This window comes from Pogona vitticeps, chromosome 3 (genome assembly GCF_051106095.1).
Source record: "Pogona vitticeps strain Pit_001003342236 chromosome 3, PviZW2.1, whole genome shotgun sequence".
Taxonomy (NCBI): domain Eukaryota; kingdom Metazoa; phylum Chordata; class Lepidosauria; order Squamata; family Agamidae; genus Pogona; species Pogona vitticeps.
This window is the reverse complement of record NC_135785.1, coordinates 43,836,300-43,856,004: the sequence shown is the minus strand read 5'-3', so window position 1 is coordinate 43,856,004 and position 19,705 is coordinate 43,836,300. Positions and strand designations below refer to the sequence as shown.

The following is a 19,705-nucleotide window of genomic DNA, read 5'->3' as shown; positions in this document are numbered from 1 at the left end:
GAAGATTTTGCTTTGTTTCCAGGACTGAAAAACCAGTTAGCTGTCAATATAGTCAGTATATGCAATTTGTCTTCACCCAAGGAGACTTATCTTGGGCTGGCCTTGAGTGAACCTGCACTCTAGTCATTTCTCAGTTGTCCTACCATCTGAGGGGGAGCCTTTAACAAGAAGTCTGAGAAGCTGTTATTTAGATTCCAGTGATATGGACTCTCTGTATGCTTTGAAACTATGCTGTACTCTATGTTAATGGCAATTATTACACAGAGACACTAGGTTTGTTATTTCTGTACTGGGATCTTCAATCCCCCCCCCCCCACAACTTGTCTTTAACTGTTTTTGACCTATTTTTACCATTCTCCTTTTCTTTAATATAAAAAATCTTCTCTAAATTAAAGCCTAGTTATTGACTTGGGGATTGGAGTACTAAACTTTAACTCCTGAACTATTTACTGAAAACGAGTTACGTGTCTTTGACAGCAGTACTACACAACAGGGCTGCCATGCTGGGTAAAGTGTATAGCTTTGTGTATCGCTGGCTTCTTGGTGCGCACATCTAGGTCATAGACTGATGTGACAGAAAGTTCCTTTTCAGTCAGCGCTGCCAATACCACACTGAACCTATCTTGGTCTCACACAAACTCAGGAAACAAAGGGGCAGTGTGGTAGAGTGGGTGTAGCAGGGCTCCCTGACAATCGTGACAATCTGTACTGACCGCTTTACATGCACAAAATCAGTAAAAGTATAGGACATCCTTTTCCAATGCCCAAGCAGAGTGGTGTGAGGCAAGCAGGTGCATACATGACAACGCAACATCACACAGTACATGGATACCCTCATGTAGGAAACTCCCTCTTTTGGGGTAGTGACTTTCACTGTGAAGAGTGAGGTTTGCAGCTTGGGGGGTCCATCTGGATCTGACGCTCACCATGGAAACCCAGGTGCCATCAGTGGTCCGCTCTGCCTATTTCCATCTGTGGCGGATTGCCCAGCTGCATCCCTATCTTGATGTTGGGGCACTCACCACTCTGGTCCATGCGCAATGGAAGGTCACTTCTGCTGAAGTCAGTCAGTCTCTCTCTCTCTCTCTCTCTCTCTCTCTCTCTCTCTCTCTCTCACACACACACACACACACACACACACACACACACACTTCATTTTTAAGAGAGACACTCTTGTTAAAGCAAAGTTGCTTTGTTGAAACAAAATTCAAACAAACACGGAGACAATTTGTTTTAGAAAAGAACTGCACCCCTGAAGGAGATGTCTTATTTAAAATTCTAAACTGGGTGCCAAAAAACCCAGCCTTGCCAGGCACATACAGCCTGTGGATTCATCATTCTGCCTGCTATCAACTCTATGACTTCTGCCTTCAAATCCTGATATTGAATTAGGGCTCTAAACACAGACATGATTATTGCAGTAACAGAATACAATAACCAAGAGTACAATACTTAGTTTATACTAATGCAGTAAAGCCAAGCATGCAATGCTTTCTTACTAACAACTAACTCTCATTAGCAATATTAGTATTCTAAATGTTATTCTTTTATAATAATTTCCTGAAATATGTGGTTTTATTGAGCAATCTGATGCACCTTAACTCAAAAGCAAGTTCCACTGGTCTAATATGACACATTCCCCTAGAATGTCGGGCACCACTGGCTTAGCATGGCATAGCCACAGCACCTCCAACTGCCAAAATTCAGGGATGTTTGTTCTGAGCTATATACATTAATCCACATTTCTTTACATCAATAGCTGAGAAGCTGTTATCCTCCACATGTTGATGCAGTGCTATTCCCACTATAGCTCACCCCTAGCCAGGCTGGCTGGGGCCAAACAGAACTGGAGTTCAGCAATGTCTAGATGGTCCAAGTTTCTCCAGTCCAGCTGTACATTGCATAGCAAAGGATCTTTATTTGTAACATAATACTTACCTACAAATGTTTGGTCAAGGGAACACACCTCGAGAGATTTTTGTTAAATGAAGTGCTATCTTTCTCAGGAAATATGCTTCCCTCAGCAGAATCAATTTATTTTGTAACAGCAGCATAGGAGAACATGGCTGGAACCATCTATATATAATATGGGACATCACTAATGAAGTCCACAACTACTCTTTTCTGCACAAACTACCACAATCTCAGCTTGTCCAAATCTAATCTCGAGCTCAAAGACAGTGCCTGGCAAACAACATGCCCACAAATGATTTCCTATTGAATGAAAGAGCAGGATGTCAATATTACATGTGCTCTTCTTCTAACTCACCACAATGGTGAAAAATTACAAGCTGACAGCGGAGTCAGTCAGTTGCAACAAAAACAACAGAGAGCATTGTGCCATCATAGTTTTACTTTGCACAAGCTCTCATGGGCAGCAACCGACTTCATCAGATCATGGAAAGAATCTAGACTCAATTGGCAGGCATAATTATAGCTAGCATGCACACAATATCTGCCAAATGAGCAGCATCTGAAATCCGTTAATGCTTACATCAAATAAAATATGTTTTATTTGATAAAGGTGGCACTGACCTCATTTTTTTTCATTATGAAGAAATGGTTGCATGGCAGCAGTAAAATAATCAGCTCAAGTATCTTAATGAAATTTTTGTTGCAGATCACAACTTGTTTAGCACTGTTGTCAAACCAAATTAGCCTTTTAAAAGTAATGGAAATAGCAAAAATTTAATTTCTAGTGGCATTCCCAGGAAAGGCAGAAACTACATACAGTTGTGCCTTGCTTAACGATTACCCTGCATTACGACAAATCCGCTTCACGACAATGTTTTTGTGATTGCAAAACAATGTTTTAAATGGGTTTTTTTCGCTTTGCGAAGATCGGTTTCCTGCTTCGGGAACCAATTCTTCGCATTACAACAATCAAAACAGCTGATCGTTGGGTTTTCAAAATGGTTACCGGGTGCTCAAAATGGCTCCCCGCTGTGCTTAGGGAATAAGCTATATTTCCTCACTATATAGGCACCGAAAATGGCCGCCGTATGGAGTATCTTCACTGGACGGTGGTTTTTAGCCCACTGGAACGCATTAACCGGGTTTAAATGTGTTTCAGTGGGTTTTTTATTTTCGCTTTACGTTTCCGCTCTACACCGATTTCACTGGAACGAATTAATGTCGTTAAGCGAGGCACCACTGTTACTGGATAGAGTTGTCTCTGCTGTAACACAAAAGAGATCATACAGATATTTTCAATATGTGTAACAATTTCTTTATGTTTTATTCCTCAGTAGAAACAATATTGAAATGTTTATTGCTTGCCTCCCATTCAAAGCATACAACAAACAGCCACTTCTCTTTCTCAACAATCTTGCATAATCTTGCTTTTATTCTAGATACAGTGGTACCTCAACTTACGAACTTAATCCGTATTGGAACGGTGTTAGTACGTCGAAAAGTTCGTAAGTTGAGGTAAAATTTCCCATAGGAATGCACTGAAAACCACTTAATCTGTACCGGCTGTTTTTCGTTCTTACGTATGTCGAGGCACTATTCATAGGTAGAGGCATTAGTTCCCATAGGAACTAATGCAAAGCCAGTTAATCCATACTCTACCACTAGGGGGAGAATTTTAAATTTTTGTTCTTCTTTTGACCTAAGATGAACTTAGGTCTAAAAAGGGCAGGAAAGGGGTTTTTTGTTCGTAAGTTGAGTCTCCACTCACAAGTTGAAGCAAAATTTTGCGACCGGAGCCGTTCATAACTCGAAATGGTCGTAAGTGGAGACGTTTGTAAGTCGAGGTACCACTGTATGTGTGGGAATGGCAGAAAGAGAAGCTATCATGAAAAACATTGTGATCTCCTTGTGCAAAATGATGTTTCTTGCTGTGTATCATTCACTAGATCAACCTGGAAAGTTCCACTTGTACTGCCTGAATAGCAAAAGACAGGAATCTGTGGCCCTCTGGGTGTCTTTGGAATACAGTTCCACTCATCCAGTTGACCACTGGCTCTAGCTGGTAAGAACTGAGTCTAGTAACAACTGGGGAACTAAACATTCTCATATCTTCAATGTTCTAATAAGAAGAAAGCCTTGAAAACAGGAAAAGAGCTGAAACCCTGAAATTACGTTTCCCAGAGAACTGTGTTACTAAGATGATTAATATTCTCTGCTTTCTGGACACTTCCAAGTGTACAAGCTCCAAGACAAAAATAGAAATAGAACTCAACTCTTTTACCATTTTTGCACTCTAGAAAAAACAAAAGCAACCCCAAGGCTTCATTTCCAACTACAGTTTCACTATTTGTTTACAGCTACCTATAGACATTGTACTAAAAAAGTCTCCATACAAAAGAGAGGGTTTTTTTCCACCTGCCGAGAGACAATCATATGACTTTTGCTGGTAAAGTCTTGTAAGGGTTGAGAATCCCTTTGGGGTCCAACATAGACTTGAATTGTTGCATGAGAAAGACTGCCTTCTCAGGCTTACTGTAGTGGATATAATGCTTCTTCTTGAAGCCCAAGCCATGTTCTGCACTGATGCTTCCACGATACTTGGAAGTCCACTCATACACATATGGTTCAATGGCATCCAGGAGTGACTGACTGTAGGACTCTGTTGTGATGTTCAGGTGCAGGTTTCCATCTCCTGCCAAAGGAAACTAAAGTTAGGAATTGGTCTGAAAAGAAAAAGTGTCCAACACATCCATCCATTCAATGGGTGCAATGTAGTGAGTAACAAATAATTTTCATTCAAGACATGACTTGGGTGGGTTGGCAGGAACATGAAGCATTTTTTTTCAGATTTTAAGTATATTTTCTACAGAATGCCTTACTTGGGCAATAAATTATTTATGCAAAAGCTAAGTAGGCTACATCTCTTCTCATGAGATGCCCAAAGTACTGAAGCCTCTGCTTCAGGATCTGTCCTTCCAGTGAGCATTCAGGGTTGATTTCCTTAAGAGAAGACTCCCTGGAAAAGACCCTGATGCTGGGAAAGTGTGAAGGCAAGAGGAGAAGGGGACGACAGAGGATGAGATGGTTAGACAGTGCCATCAAAGCTACCAACATGAATTTGACCCAGCTCTGGGAGGCAGTGGAAGACAGGAGGGCCTGGCATGCTCTGGTCCATGGGGTCATGAAGAGTTGGACATGACTTAACGATTTAAACAATAACTCTTTAATTTAAAATGGTCAAGAAAAAGAACAGCTCCAGCTCACCTAGATGGCCATAGCCCACCACATTCTTGGCACCTTTGCCCAGACGTGTCCGCATCTCAGTCACAAGATCATAGATTCTTTCCACAGGGAGACAAATGTCGTATTTGTAAACATAACCATCACAAGTCAGAGCCTCTGTGATCCGTTCCCGTAAAGCCCATAGTGCCTGCAGTAGACCAGAGGAGTAATTTGGAAAAGGGAAAAATGCTTTCAGTAGGAAAACATCTACTGGACACGAATTCTGTGCTACCCAAGCATCTAAAGAGCTTGGAACATTTACATTTGGATTACATATCTTAGAATCCCAGGGCCACTAATATGATGGTTACAGAATTCTGGGAATTATCATCCAAGAAATTCATATTATGGAAAGGTTGGACAACACATGGGGAAAAGTGTCCATTAACCTTTTTTTGCTGGGATGTCACTGTTATCCAAGAAAGTAATTCTTCCAAGTTTTGTAAATCTATACAGAGCACATTGGTCTCAGACACATAATAAATTTCAATTTTACCCAACACTCAGTAGCTACCAAAAGTTAAATTGTAGGGTTTTTAAAATTGAATTTTAAGAAGCGGAATTACTGTATTATTTTGCTTGCACTAAGCAGTTCTGGTCCAGCTTAGGCCATTCTGTTTTTCAGAGGGGACAAAATTCTGACACACATAAACGTGGTTTCCCACCATGCTGTCCTCTCAAAAAAACCTTTTGTGTACAATTCAAATTGTTTTGTTCAGAATAGTTCAAAGACCAGCTCTGCCATCTAGAAAAAGCATTTCTGTGCTTCTTGATATCACCTAAAGACTCTTCATTAACCTTCTGATTAATTTGCAATATTCCAATTAATGACAGAATAAAGGAGTCTATAACAAAGAGCCAAAAAGAAAAAAGAAAATACTGAATGCACACATATGGCAAAGATTTGGAGAAACCTACATGAGCAAACATCTGATCAGCTGATAATTCAGAATCAAATTACAGCCCCAAACCGCTCACCTTTATCTTTTTATCTTCAGAAGCTAGAGTTCCCTCTATGACTAAATTAGAGGCCATGACATGTTCCAGAAAGTGGCTCAGTTTTTCCTCATCATGAGCAGAATTGGAGCCCGACGTCTCAATTAGCACGTAGAAAGGGCTTTCTGGAATTATAAACAGAGAATTAAGAAGCAGACTACTACAATCAACCATAAATATACAAACAGAAGACCTCTCTTGTTATAACTGCAAATAAGCTACATTCACACTAGTTGAACTAACGTACAGTTAATTCATTTCAATGGGTTTACAAATAATTAACTTTGGCTCTAATACATTAAGACCAGAGTCTAAAATTACATAATTACACTACCATCAGTAATTCTTCACTGTTAAGACTACAGCCAAAATTCTCTTGTGCGGTTACCGGTATACGCTGGCAGATTACAAACAATGTAATTGTCTCAAGTCACAAAGTTGCACAGCTCAGTGTTCAACAAAAAACGGTCAGAATCCTGCTGCATAAATAATGTCTCTGGAAGGATGATAATATCACTGGCACAAAGGAAATTTCAGTAACTAAAGATTTCTTTTTACTGTTCCAGAGCCTACAATCAGTGAAACTGATTACTTACAAGTTGAACAAACCATGGTACTGAAGGAAGAATTATCTAAAATCTCCCCCAGCAGTGACATTGACACTCTTCAGCAGGCACAATTTATAAAAAAATAAAACATCCAGTGAAAATAAGCCCTAATGCTGTTTTTGGAGCAAAAAATAATATAAGACCCTGTCTTATTTTCAGGAAAACACGGTAGTACAGTACAACCATGAGCAGAAATTCTGGTTCTAAGTTACAGAGGACAATAGATTAGCTGCAAACTGAGATAAGATCAAGAGAACCAGTAAATATTAATTCAGATGTTTGATTTCTTTGTGGAAGCAACTACTTTTGCAAACAGAATTAGTCGCAGAATTCCTGCTGTGGAACTTTCCATATGACATGATGGTACCTGCCACTGGGTTGGTCAGATTGAGGTGTCTCTCCACCAATTGCATGCATTCATTGTCCATGAACTCATAGGCAGATAGGATCTCTCCTAGCATGCCCTTGCAGGTGGTGAAGGTCTTCAGAACTTGAGAAAAGCCTGAACAACCTTTATGAAGAAATCAAACAGGAAAGAAAGTAAGCAAGTAGGGAAGAAAGTTATCTGTACCCAGTTTACAAATGTTGAGCGACCATCTTAACATTAAATCAAGAGAAGAAGGCAACATATAAACACAAACATGTTTCTAACAAACCATAACAGTCTATACACAAACTCCAAATATATATTTTAAAAAGTTATCTACCATATGTATTTCCTGCTCTGCTCTACCACTAAAGAAAGCACTGAAGGAATGCCATTTTTAAATATTTCAGCATGACCTTTTCAAAATGACTGACTCTGAACAAGTGATGCTTATCTTGCTCGTTCAGATTATCAAAACTAACAAGAAAATGTAACACATAAAGTGCCTTATGTAACCAGTTTCAGCACTGAACAAATTCTGTGTATGAATTTTTCCACTAATGCCAGTTAGACATTTTGACATCAGTGTTCAATGTATGGCATTAATAGCTCTTTTAGTAGAACAGAATTTCCCACCAAGGAGGAAGAGCACTAAAGGACTTCAGAAAAAGATCAATCTGTGCTTTACAAACTACAGCAAAACCTTTGACTGTGTAGATCATAAAAAACTACAAGCTGTTATGAAAGAAATTAGTGTGCCTCGGCACTTGACTGTCCTGATGTGTTACTTGTATTGTGAACAAGAAGCTACCATTAGGACAAAATAGGGAGAGACAGAAAGGTTTTCTATAGGCAAAGGTATCAGACAAGAGTGCATTTTATTCCCTTATCTTTTTCAATCTTCAGACAGAATATATCATACGAAAAGCCACATTGGATACAGATGAAGGAGGAATGAAAATTGGCGGAAGAAATATCAATAATTTAAGATATGCAGATGCCACCATCTTGCTAGCAGGAAGCCGCAGTGATTTGAAATGACTGTTAGGGAAAGTGAAGGTGTCAAAGCAGGACTGCAGCTGAATGTTAAGAAGACAAAAATCCTGACTACAGAAGAACTACGTAACTTTAATATTGACAATGAAGAAACTGAAGTAGTTAGAGATTTCGTATACCTTGGTTCAATCAATCCTAATGGAGACTGCAGCCAAGAAATCAGGAGACTGGGACTCAGAAGCGCAGCAATGAAGGAACTAGAAAGGAACATCAATAGTAAGGATGTGTCAATGGAGATCAAGACCAAGATCATCCACACTTGTATTTGCAATCATCATGTAGAGGTGTGAAAACCTGGAAAGTTAAGAAAGCTGACAAGGAAAAAAAATGATTAGTTTGAAATGTGGTGCTGGAGGAGAGATTTGTGGGTACCCTGTACTGTTCAGAAAGACAAATGGGTCCTAGATCAAATCAAGCCTGAACTATCCATGGAGGCAAAAATATCGAAACTGAGGCTGTCTTACTTTGCGCACATCATGAGAATACAGGATTCTCTGGAAGAAACAATAATGCTGGGAAAGGTGGAATACAGCAGAAAAAGAGGAAGACTAAATATGAGATGGACTGACTCGCTAAAAGAATCCACAGGCTTGAGTTTGCAAGACCTGAGCAATGCAACTGAGAATAGGACATTTTGGAGAATGTTCATTCATAGGGTTACCATGAGTCAGATATGACTTGATGGTACAGAACAACGACAAGGAGGAAGAATCCAATGGTAGGACTGATGGGCAGGCCCTTGTGCCTATCCCTAGAAAGAAACTCCTTCTATGCCTCAGCTGCAACAGTGGATCAGGAGAAACCAATGAGAATGTAGGAGGAATATTTAGATTAAAAAGGAGAAGATGAGGAGTCAGGAAAAAAGAGTAGAGACACCTGTGGAAGGGAAGGGAAGTGGCAACAGCAGAGTTCCAAATAAGGAAACAGAGGGAGGGAAGTGGAGGAGATTTGGAAGGATGTGGTGAAGGTTTTGACAGTTGAGGGATGTCAGTTATATAGAAGGGATGCTTGAGGAAAAACTGTTAAAGGAGTGACAGTATACAGTTAAGGAAGATCTGTGGACAGGACAGCCTGTAGCTTTCAAGCTACCTAAATCAGAGGCAGAAAGAATATGCAATTACTGTATAAATCCCTACCCAAATCTTCATATTGGAAAGAAAGAGAGAAAAAAGAAAGGAGATGGCGTAGGTTAAAACAATAAGCTGAGAAGGAACATGAAAAATTAGTAATCCCCTCTCAAAAGACCTAAGAGAAGGGGACACAAACAAAAAACTTCAGAGGCTGTTATTGTGACAGGAAAGAGGAGTTGTCTCAGTGGAATTGTACAAAACAACCATGTTGTAAGACATATTGTTTAGCATATTTAAAAAACCCTTTCACAGTGGGAAGAGGTTCAGGATACAGACATTAAAAGGAATAAGAGATGGTGTTTGAAATTAATAAAAGAAACAGATGTTTTAAAAGAAATAGGAGAAACAAATGTTTTAAAAACACAATTTAACACCATTTCTTCTGTGTATTTTGAGTTGAAAAGAGTTACACAAATGTTGATGTTGACAAGCAGAACTTTTCAATAAACCTTGGAATTCTTTACTTATATTTAGACTCCTGAATGTGAACATTTAAATGGATTTGGGCAAAATAAATAGCATGGCAGCAGGTGGAAATCCACATAGCCATGCTACCACCACCAGAAACACCATCAGATTTTTATGGAAAATGCCCTTCTGGCCATCAAAAAGCTGCCACATCTATTCATAGCCAATTAATTTTCTAGAAAAGACATCATATGCACAGTGGTAACCTGTTTCCCTGAAAATAAGACCTAACCTGAAAATAAGCTCTAGTATGATTTGTCACGATGCTCGTAATATAAGCCCTACTCCAAAAATAAGCCCTAGTTAAGTGAAGCCCCGCCCACTACCACTGTACAGCAACCAGAAGATGACATGACTGTACTTGAATAAACGTAGATTGTTGTACATGAAAAAAATAAAACATCCCCTGAAAATAAGTCCTACTGCTTTTTTTGGAGCAAAAATTAATATAAGACCCAGTCTTATTTTCAGGGAAACACGGTCGTCAAAGCACCATTTCATTCTATGTACTGGAACAAATGGATGGGGAACATTATATTTTATTTCCCCTAGTTTACATATCTACACATTCTTTCTGCAGGAGAATTAATGCTATGTCAGCTGCGAGCCTAGAAACAGAACAGCTCACGGGTTTAATAATTTACTAGTGACAGTATCTTTAACAATATCCATAATTGAGATTAGATTATTTACTATTTGAACACTTTATTATTTTAATTAACAGACAAGGATTATCTATATAGTTTTAAATGAGTTAGTGAAAAAGGAATTTGCTAGTTGGGAGCACCCCTTTCTCTGTTCTTACCCTCTTAATAGGGCCTATCATTACATTAAATGATAAGAGTCTCAGATTCTATTTCCAGAGCTGTGCTACATAAGGCTGACGTCATTCATCATCAGCTGTGGCAATTTTTCAGAAAAAAAATCCTATTCCATCTCCTGAAGTTTCCATGGAGATCCCGTTCATCATAGAGAAGGTGTTGAGGACCACAAGACTCCAAAAATCAGTATCATCAATCAAGCCATTGTGATGGCTGTTGAGATTTTTGGAAATTAAAGACATCCTCCCTGTGTTATGGCGTCCCCTGCCTTCCTCACAATGAAGGGAATTCCATGAAAGCCATTTGGAGAGATAGAGAATTGGACATTTTTCTTTCTAAAAAATTGCTGTGGGTGATGATGTCATCAGCCTTATGTGGTGTAGTTCTGTGACAGTATTTCAGCAAAAGCTAATAAGTTAGTACAACTAAGTATGAGTATAAATAATATACTTAAGTAAATACAGTATTATTTTTAGACTACAGTTAAGTATAATGAGCCAACTTTAGTGTGCTGGACTAAGATCCAAGGACCTGGATTCAGCCATGAAATTCACAGGGTGATTTTGGCCTATTCCCATTCATTCAGCCACATTTCGTTCACAAAGTGGTTGTAAAGATAAAGTTGGGAGGGAGGAAAGATTAATATTGATTGCTTTGTTACATTTAATAACAAATCATTTAATAACAAATCATTTAATAACAAATCAATCAATCAATCATCCAATTGAGTTAAAAGACCAGAAGAGTTTTGTTTCCAGAATAGCTGCATTCCAGTGCAGTCTTGATGTGCCTTTACATCAATGATGGGTCTTACCAAGAAATGCTAGATTCACACTCTTGGGTTTCCGTGGACAGAGGACAGACACGGCAGTGATGATCCCCAATGTCCCCTCCGATCCAATGAACAACTGCTTCAAGTCATAGCCGGTATTGTCTTTCCTCAGGGAAGTCAGACAATTCAGAATGGTGCCATCAGCCAGCACCTGAAAAAGAACAAGTTTACAGACATCCTTGATATATTTATTTGACATTAAACACAGTAGGCTGCAATAAAGGTGGCATCTTTGATAAAGGTCATGAAGATGATAAAAGCATAGGAAGCACCATCCAGAGTTCCTCCTTACCACTTCTAGTCCCAGGACTGTCCCTCGGAGGGAGCCATACCTCAGGAGCCGCAAACCACCAGCATTTGTGGCAACATTTCCTCCAATATGGCAACTCCCCTTGGCTCCGAGGTCAAGAGGCATGATGAAATCCAGCTCCTCCAGATACTGGTTGAGGTTTTCTAAAATGCAGCCAGCCTGACAAACCAAGATGCCTGAAATACAAGTATCAAGTTGCAGCTGAGAAATGAACAACTTATTTTGGATAATTTCAGTGATGAAGCTCATCAGGTAACCTTGGTCAGTCACTGTCCACAATCCTCTTAGTTAGACCCGCTGTTATAACAAGTGAAGATGTCAGTATAGGTATTTATTTACTTATTTACTTATTTATTTACTTACTTGTTTATTTATTTATTTATTTAAATACCTATACTGACATCAGTCACATGACTTGGTGGGGGAAACAGCAGGTGCCTATGCTGACTTCTTAACTTATGACAATTTGCAACTGAAAACTCCACCAATGGAGTTACACCATAATTTTTCAGTTGGCTTCTGGCCGATGTCTTTTAGCCTAACCTACTTAAAATAAAATGGACATGGTAAAGAGAATAATGCTTGCTTCTTTTAGCTCTATAGAGGGAAGGCAGAATTATAAATACTGTATGCATAAGAAATCTGCTTAAGGAACTGTGGCTCTGTCCTTCATTTGTCCCAGAAGACAATCAGATCAATCAAACAACTACATAGAAAGGTTTGCTGTTCACCATGCTTGTTTTCTGAAGCTCCAGACCTGAATTAATGGATTTAAACAGCAGGAAAGGAGATTTCAACTAAACATTAGGAAGAGCTTCTTGACAATAAGAGCTGCTTGACAGTGGAATGCAATACTTACAAAGAAGGTGGACTGAAGGTTTTTAAACAGAGTTTAGATGGTCATGGATCAGGGATACTTTAGCTATAGATTTCTTGGATTGGCAGGGGTCTCCATGACCTCCGGGATTCCCTTTACAGTACAAGTCTTTCATTCTATGATCTCATTTGAAACAGCATCAAGACCAAAGAGGTCTTCTTGTTTCCTATTCCTTCCTAATTCTCATTTTCAATTCTTTTCTTTACTGTCAGCAACATACCTTGCATTAAAAATGTTCTATTCTTTTTTGTAGTGCTAATGATATTTCTGTGTTGTTCACAGCTAGTAGGATATGTCCCATCAATGCTTCAAAACAGAAAACACCCTCCTCTTTTCCCCACAACCCCACGAAACTTTAATCTTATTTCCCATCACTAAAAGGAGTAAAAACCCAATATTGCCAAGCCTTCTAAATTGAAGAAACTTCTACTTTGTCCTCTTTATAAGACACAAGCTGGAAAGTTTTTAGATGAGCCATTTTTCCCCCTTAGGAAAACATATTTACCAGAAATACTGTCGAAGCTGATGACCTGGTTCATTAGAGCTGTGGAGAGAATGATCTCATCAAAGACAGGGACACTACCCCCAACGAGGCCAGTGTTACCCCCCTGAGGGTTCACAGCCAAGTTCCTCTCACTGCAGTACCTGAAAGGGAACACATTTTGCCCATGGGGGTCTGGTTGCTAAGGGGTTATCACATGCCTTTGAAATGCTGTACTTGCAAAACTAAAAACATTTTAAGACCTAAAGCCTGTCCTAAACTCTAGATCAAGTGGCAGTTGCAGTGAAGTTCTGGGACAGTTTTCAGATCTGTCTGCAGCCCGAGGACTTTGTTCCCAAGAAGGAGGGTCCAAAGGGAGAGCAACATGGACAAAGAGCCTACCTTACTTTTTTCTTAATTGAAAAGTTTGCTATAAAGATTTGTTTGCTGAAGCACGGGTTTTAACCAACAACAAAACACCCGGCTTTAATTAAAAAGGGCCCTTGTGCCCTCCAGTTGAGTGATTTTTAAAAAATAAAAAAGGGGGGGAGGGAGGCATGGGGATCCCAGATGCACTGAGAGCCCTCCAAATAAGACATCATTTCTGCCATTGCCCCCTAGAGGGCACAACAGGGCTTTCTGAACATTTCTAGGGTGCCAGAGGCATTTAAAAATGCACCTGAGGGCTGCTTGTGGTCCAGAGGTCACAGGTTGCGAATCCCTATTCTAAGTAGTTCAGAATAATTTTTTCAGCTTCAGCCTGGTCCATGAATGATACTAGTGGTTGCAGTTATGATGATTCCCACATTGGCAGTGATGGTGAAAAAGTAACTGCAATGTCTTTTGTTTGAAATCAATCACCTAACACCAGCTTTCTGCAGAATGAAGAACCAAAGGCTCCATTTCCACAGACAGCTTTCTGTATAACCCACGCACTCTAAATTCTTAATATCATTCTTCAGCTGCAATTCACAATGAGAAACAAGACAGGATATGGATTTGTCATTAAAAAAGCACTGACACTGGCTTTATTTTACAGATGGGGAACCTTTGGTCACCACAAAACTTTTCATCTGTTGCCTCTCGACAGAAAATAACAATCTTGCATACAACCTAACACTGGATTTCAGTGAGAAGGGAACTTCACAGCCTAACATAATCATGCCTTGCTTCTAACCAATTAGCAAAGTCCTTTTCCCAGGACAGAGGCAAGCCCCTGCCCCCTCTCCCCGTTTGTTTGCTTCTGTTGTTTTGTTTGTGTTCTCCTTCTCTGTCTTTAGAGCAAACTTGTAACTCTCTTCTTCCTAACCTCTGGACCATGCAATGAATATGGAGGAACTTTCCACATGGAATAAAGTCCATTCTTCCTTTTTTTAACCCCCTTCCCCTTCCGATTGGAACTGAGATTCCACTATTATAAGTAAATATGTTTTTCTTTTCCTTCTTAAGCTACTTGTAGAGTTATTTTTTTAATATACAAGGGGCTAGTCACTGTGAGAACACAAGGTGCTGAATGAAAGCTGGGACATTTAGCTATTCTCCTTCATGTTTCCCCTGTGCTGCAGTTGTCTTTTTGTATAGTACTTTATGTCCTGCTAACTAAAAAGGAATTAAACAAAAACTTCTCCAATAAGCAATTGGTGAAAATATGGCTTTAAACTTTAAATACTTTTTATAGAACTAAGCTCAGTTTTGTAAACTTAAAGCTGCTATGCAGAACTGAGCTAAGCTTTGGAGGTAGGAAGGCTATTTCATGGAACCAAGCTATGCTTTGCAAGGCAGGAATGCTGCTGCACAAAGCTTACCTCTGCACAGACATGTCAAATACTGAGCTTGTACCTCAAGACTTTTCCAAATAGAAATCTGGCCCCTAGACCAAAATAACTTTCTGCATCTCTGTCTTGTATAAATGTGACAGGAGCAGGCATGTTCTTCCCCCTCCAAAATTCTCCCTGCACACAGTGGAAAAAATATTACCTAACTTCATCATCTACTTTTAAAATGAATGGAAGTACAGAAGGCATATTCTCACAAACACAGACGTCTCCAACACTGTTTATATTCATGTATATGTAATTAAAGGGATGTGGTGGCACTGCAGGTTAAACTGCAGAAGTCTCTGTGCTGCAAGGTCAGAAGACCAGCAGTCGTAAGATTGAGTCCACGCAACGGAGTGAGCTCCCGTCGCTTGTTCCAGCTCCTGCCAACCTAGCAGTTCGAAAGCATGTTAAAATGCGAGTAGATAAACAGGTACCACTCCGGTGGGAAGGTAATGGTGTTCTGTGTCTCACTGCGCTGGTCACGTGACCACGGAAACTGTCTACAGACAAACGCTGGCTCTACGGCTTGGAGACAGGGTTAAGCACTGTGCCCTAGAGTCAGACATGACTGGACTAAATGTCAAGGGGAAACTTTACCTTTACCTTTATATGTAACTAAAATTACCTGAGGATCTCGGATACTTCTCCTGTTGTCCGTGGCTTCAGCAACACTTTACTGCAGCCTATAATGTAAACAAGATTTGAAAATATCTGCTTGAAGTTCGTTCTTTAGGTGACCAGCACTTCCATTTCCTCTGAAAGCAGCCATGGAAAATTTCTGATTATCTAGCACTAAGAAGGCTAAATTAGTATACGTACATACAATAATGATGTTCATTGCAGATTTAAAAGTGAAATTGCAGTTTTGAAAAGGAGGCCTGCAACTATGTAGTTTACCAAGCTATCCTTTAATAAGGATAACTATTACAGTATGTACTATTCAAATCACATTGTTAAAACAACCCACCTCTCATTGACTTCAGCCAGTCCACATTGAAGGACTTCAGTTCATCTGAAGCAGTGACAACTCTATCAGGCATAAGATGTTCAAAGAAAGACAAGTCAGCTTCAGAAACAGTGGCAAAAGGCAGCCTCTGTACATCATATCGCTCACTAGTGAGCATCACTTCCTGGAGGTGAAGCTGGGTAGCATGTAGATGTCTCCCGACCAAGTAACTGATGAACCATTGGACGGATGGCATAAGTATGTCTCTCTTTGGTGTTGTTATTGTTTTCATACTTTTGGACTGGGTAGCAGACGTGCTCCATACACTTGAAATTCTTCTTTGGCATCTGGTTTGCAACTCAGGGAAGGTCAAGTGGTGTCTAAAATAGCAGTGTCTCACAATGCTGGAAAGAGACATGATTAACCTGAAGTGCAAAAAAATAAAACCTGTTATTTTCTTTCCCTCCAAAAGGGACTCAGTGTCAGATGTTTGTTTTCATCATCATCATCATCACCACTCAAACAGACAGATAACCATTAAAAAGAATACTTAAGGAACTGTGATATCACAGAGGTAGGATGACTTCAGGGTCACACAACGAAGTACGTTAAAAATTTTTAACTGAGGTGACTTATCTAAAAAAGCAAAATGTATAGAGACGTATTTAATATTATTGTATAATGCTGTAACTGTTATTATATATTGTTTTTCTCTTGTCTGTTGTGAGCTGCCCAGAGTAGACAATGTCTAGATGGGTGGCATATCAATCAATCAATCAATCAATATTATGTATTTATTCTGTTACATTTATATTTCTCCCAACTTTCCTCCAAGAAGGTGAAGGTGATATACATAGTTTTTCTCCCCATTTTTATCCTCACAACAAGCCAGTGAAAAGTTTGGTTAGTTAATTATGTGCTTTCAAGTCAGAACCAACTTGTTGTTATGTGTTGTCAACTTGGAAGCAACCTTAATATGACTTTCAAGGTATGTGAGATGTTTATACCAGTTCCACTCTCTCAGTGTTTTCATGGTCAAACCAGAATTCAAGCCCTGGTCTCCAGAGTTCAGGTTCATTACTCTAACCACTACACCAGTGATATCTAGTGAGCTGTATACACCTAAGAAGGGACGTGGTGGCTCTATGGGTTAAACCGCAGACGCCTCTATGATGCAAGGTCAGAAGACCAGCAGTCGTAAGATCAAATCCACATGACGGACTAAGCTCCCGTCGCTTGTTCCAGCTCCTGCCAACCTCGCAGTTCAAAAGCATGTAAAAATGCGAGTAGATAAATAGGTACTACCACGGTGTTCCATATCTAGTCGCACTGGCCACGTGACCACGGAAACTGCCTACGGACAAATGCTGGCTCTATGGCCTGGAAACATGATCACTGGCCCCTAGAGTCGGACACAACTGGACAATTTGTCAAGGGGAACCTTTACCTTTACACCCAAGAAAAACATGCAACCAGGAGATAAGGCAAAGGAATACAGTAGTGGAAACAGAAGGATGAGATACAAATGCAAAAGTATTACTTGCCTTTTTGGGCCTAGTTTTGTGGACTGTGTGTGAGGGTTTGGTTTTTATTGACAGGATGAGATTGTTGTTTAGTTGTTAAGTCATGTCCGACTCTTATTGACCCCATGGACCAAAGCACACCAGTCCTTCATGTCTTACACTGCCTCCCAGGGTTGGGTTAAATTCATGTTGGTAGATTCGAGGACACTGTCCAGCCATCTCGTCCTCTGTCGTCCCCTTCTCCTCTTGCCTTCACACTTTCCCAACATCAGGGTCCTTTCCAGGGAGTCTTCGCTTCTCATGAGAAGTATTGGAGCCTTAGCTTCAGGATCTGTCCTTCCAGTGAGCACTCAGGGTTGATTTCCTTTAGAATGGATAAGTTTTTTCTCCTTGCAGTCCAGGTGACAATCAAGTCTCTTCAAGCACCACAATTCAAAAGCATCAATTCTTTGGCCGTCAGCCTTCTTTATGGTCCAGCCCTCACTTCCTTACCTCAATACTGGAAAAAACATAGCTTTGACTATGCGGACCTTTGTCGGCAAGGTGATGTCTCTGCTTTTTAAGATGCTGTCAAGGTTTGTCATTGCTTTCCTCCCAAGAAGCAGGCGCCTTTTAATTTGTGGCTGCTGTCACCATCTGCAGTGATCATGGGGCCCAAGAAAGTAAAATCTGTCACTGCCTCCATGTCTTCCCCTTCTATTTGCCAGGATGAGATATACGGTATATGCAAAAGAGTTACTCCTCTATGGCTAACTGTGTGTGTAACCGGACGGTTTTTAACATCTTGCAGAAAACAAGATAAGTCTACTGTGACAACCCCAGACCTACTGGAGTATGCCACACTCTAATTATGCTGCCACCAACCATTCCCTATAAGGAGTCACACAGACCAGGAATGGATTTTTAACAAACAAAAGAACAAGGTATATTTAAATAACAAACAGGGTAAATAAAAAGATCAGGTAAATAAGATACTGTAACGTGGCTTAGTCTCAATCATACATACAACAGTTTGGTTCACACAGAACACTATAAAGTAAAGCACAGACCCTGAACCTATCAGTTCTGGCTACCTATAAAGAAACCTGAACCTATCAGGTATGTACCAACTGACACACAGTTGTACTCAGTCTGACACACAGACTCCAACTCCTCACTCCACACCAGCTCTAAATATATATACAGTACAGCTCCTCCCCCTGATGTCCCGCCTTCCACTCCCCATAGGATGGAACTTTCCCTCCAAACCCATGACAGACAGGTACCATCAGTGCTGTATGTAACATCTACCTTTCCCAAGCAATGCATAGATCACTCTGATCATGTTCAACATGACTCTTTTGTGTCCTTGAACGCCTTTGAAAAAAAAACTGGTCTGCTCTCATCTAGATTTGTGGTTGTGTTGGAACACAGCACTCCGTCAGAGAATTTAACAAGACTGGAGAAAGGGCAACAACAGACCACATAGCAAGAGTGCGACTCAAGAACTGGTATCTGCAACAACATCAGATAGTTTGCCCTCCCCTCTCCTCTGCCAATACTGTGATAGCACCCAGTAACCGTCACCCACAATAGCGGGCCGCTTGATCTGCTCATCTTCCAATGTGATCATTGTTATATCACCAATGTTCTTCTGGATTCTACCTAGGGCAAACAGGTCCCTGTCTATGAAAAAGATTAAACTCAGAAGAAACTGACATTAAAAAGAACAGTGAAGGAGCACCCCCGTGACATGTTTGATCAAAAGCAGATTAGAATATGAGGACTTTGCGATAAAGTTCATCATGAGGTTCAGTTCAAACAGGAATGAATAAAGGTTCCTTTAAAAAAAAAAACGCACTTCGTGAGTTAATAGCTATTAGCAACCACGGTTTTAGGAAAGGCCCCTGCTAACAACGTGATTACTTACACGGCCTGTTCTTGGTTTCCCTCTAACCTGTTTACAACCCTTCACCCGTCAAACCTGCATACCTGTTAGGTCAGGCTAATGCTCCTGGCGTGCACCACGAAAGCTTGGAGAACTGGAACAGAGAGTGGCCAAGCACGCTCCCAAAGCGGAAACTCTTGGGCGCGCCCAGGCCCAGGCCTTCGGCGTACTCACGTCTGAGGGCGCCGCGGAGGCTCCCGTCCCTTCTTTGGTGCCCAGCAGCTCCAGCCGGGCCCTCGACCGCCCGCTCCTCCCAGTCTTTGCCCGACCCAACCGCTCCCAGGGAGGCGGGGCAGCAGCGCGCCCGCTGGCGCCGGCGGAGACCCACCCGCACGGCCGGCGCATCC

General features: G+C 40.5%; 1 protein-coding gene across 3 annotated transcripts; it reads right to left on the bottom strand.

The window, feature by feature from the left end:
- Window positions 1-1,173: 1,173 nt before the first annotated feature.
- Window positions 1,174-19,540, bottom strand: D2HGDH (D-2-hydroxyglutarate dehydrogenase). Of its 3 annotated transcripts, none has more exons than XM_020786411.3 (10): window positions 19,403-19,540; window positions 15,930-16,333; window positions 15,588-15,645; window positions 13,167-13,306; window positions 11,767-11,960; window positions 11,457-11,625; window positions 7,168-7,311; window positions 6,175-6,317; window positions 5,179-5,344; window positions 1,174-4,606 (listed from the first exon to the last, which is right to left on the bottom strand). In XM_020786411.3, exons 2-10 carry the CDS (start codon window positions 16,324-16,326, stop codon window positions 4,344-4,346), a joined length of 1,674 nt encoding a protein of 557 aa, XP_020642070.3. In that variant the 5' UTR covers window positions 16,327-16,333; window positions 19,403-19,540; the 3' UTR covers window positions 1,174-4,343. The 3 variants fall into 3 exon arrangements, with proteins under 3 accessions (XP_020642070.3, XP_078245383.1, XP_072851990.2); XM_078389257.1 differs by lacking the exon at window positions 19,403-19,540 and adding an exon at window positions 17,453-18,067; XM_072995889.2 differs by lacking the exons at window positions 13,167-13,306; window positions 19,403-19,540 and having other exon boundaries at window positions 15,930-16,285.
- Window positions 19,541-19,705: the final 165 nt, after the last annotated feature.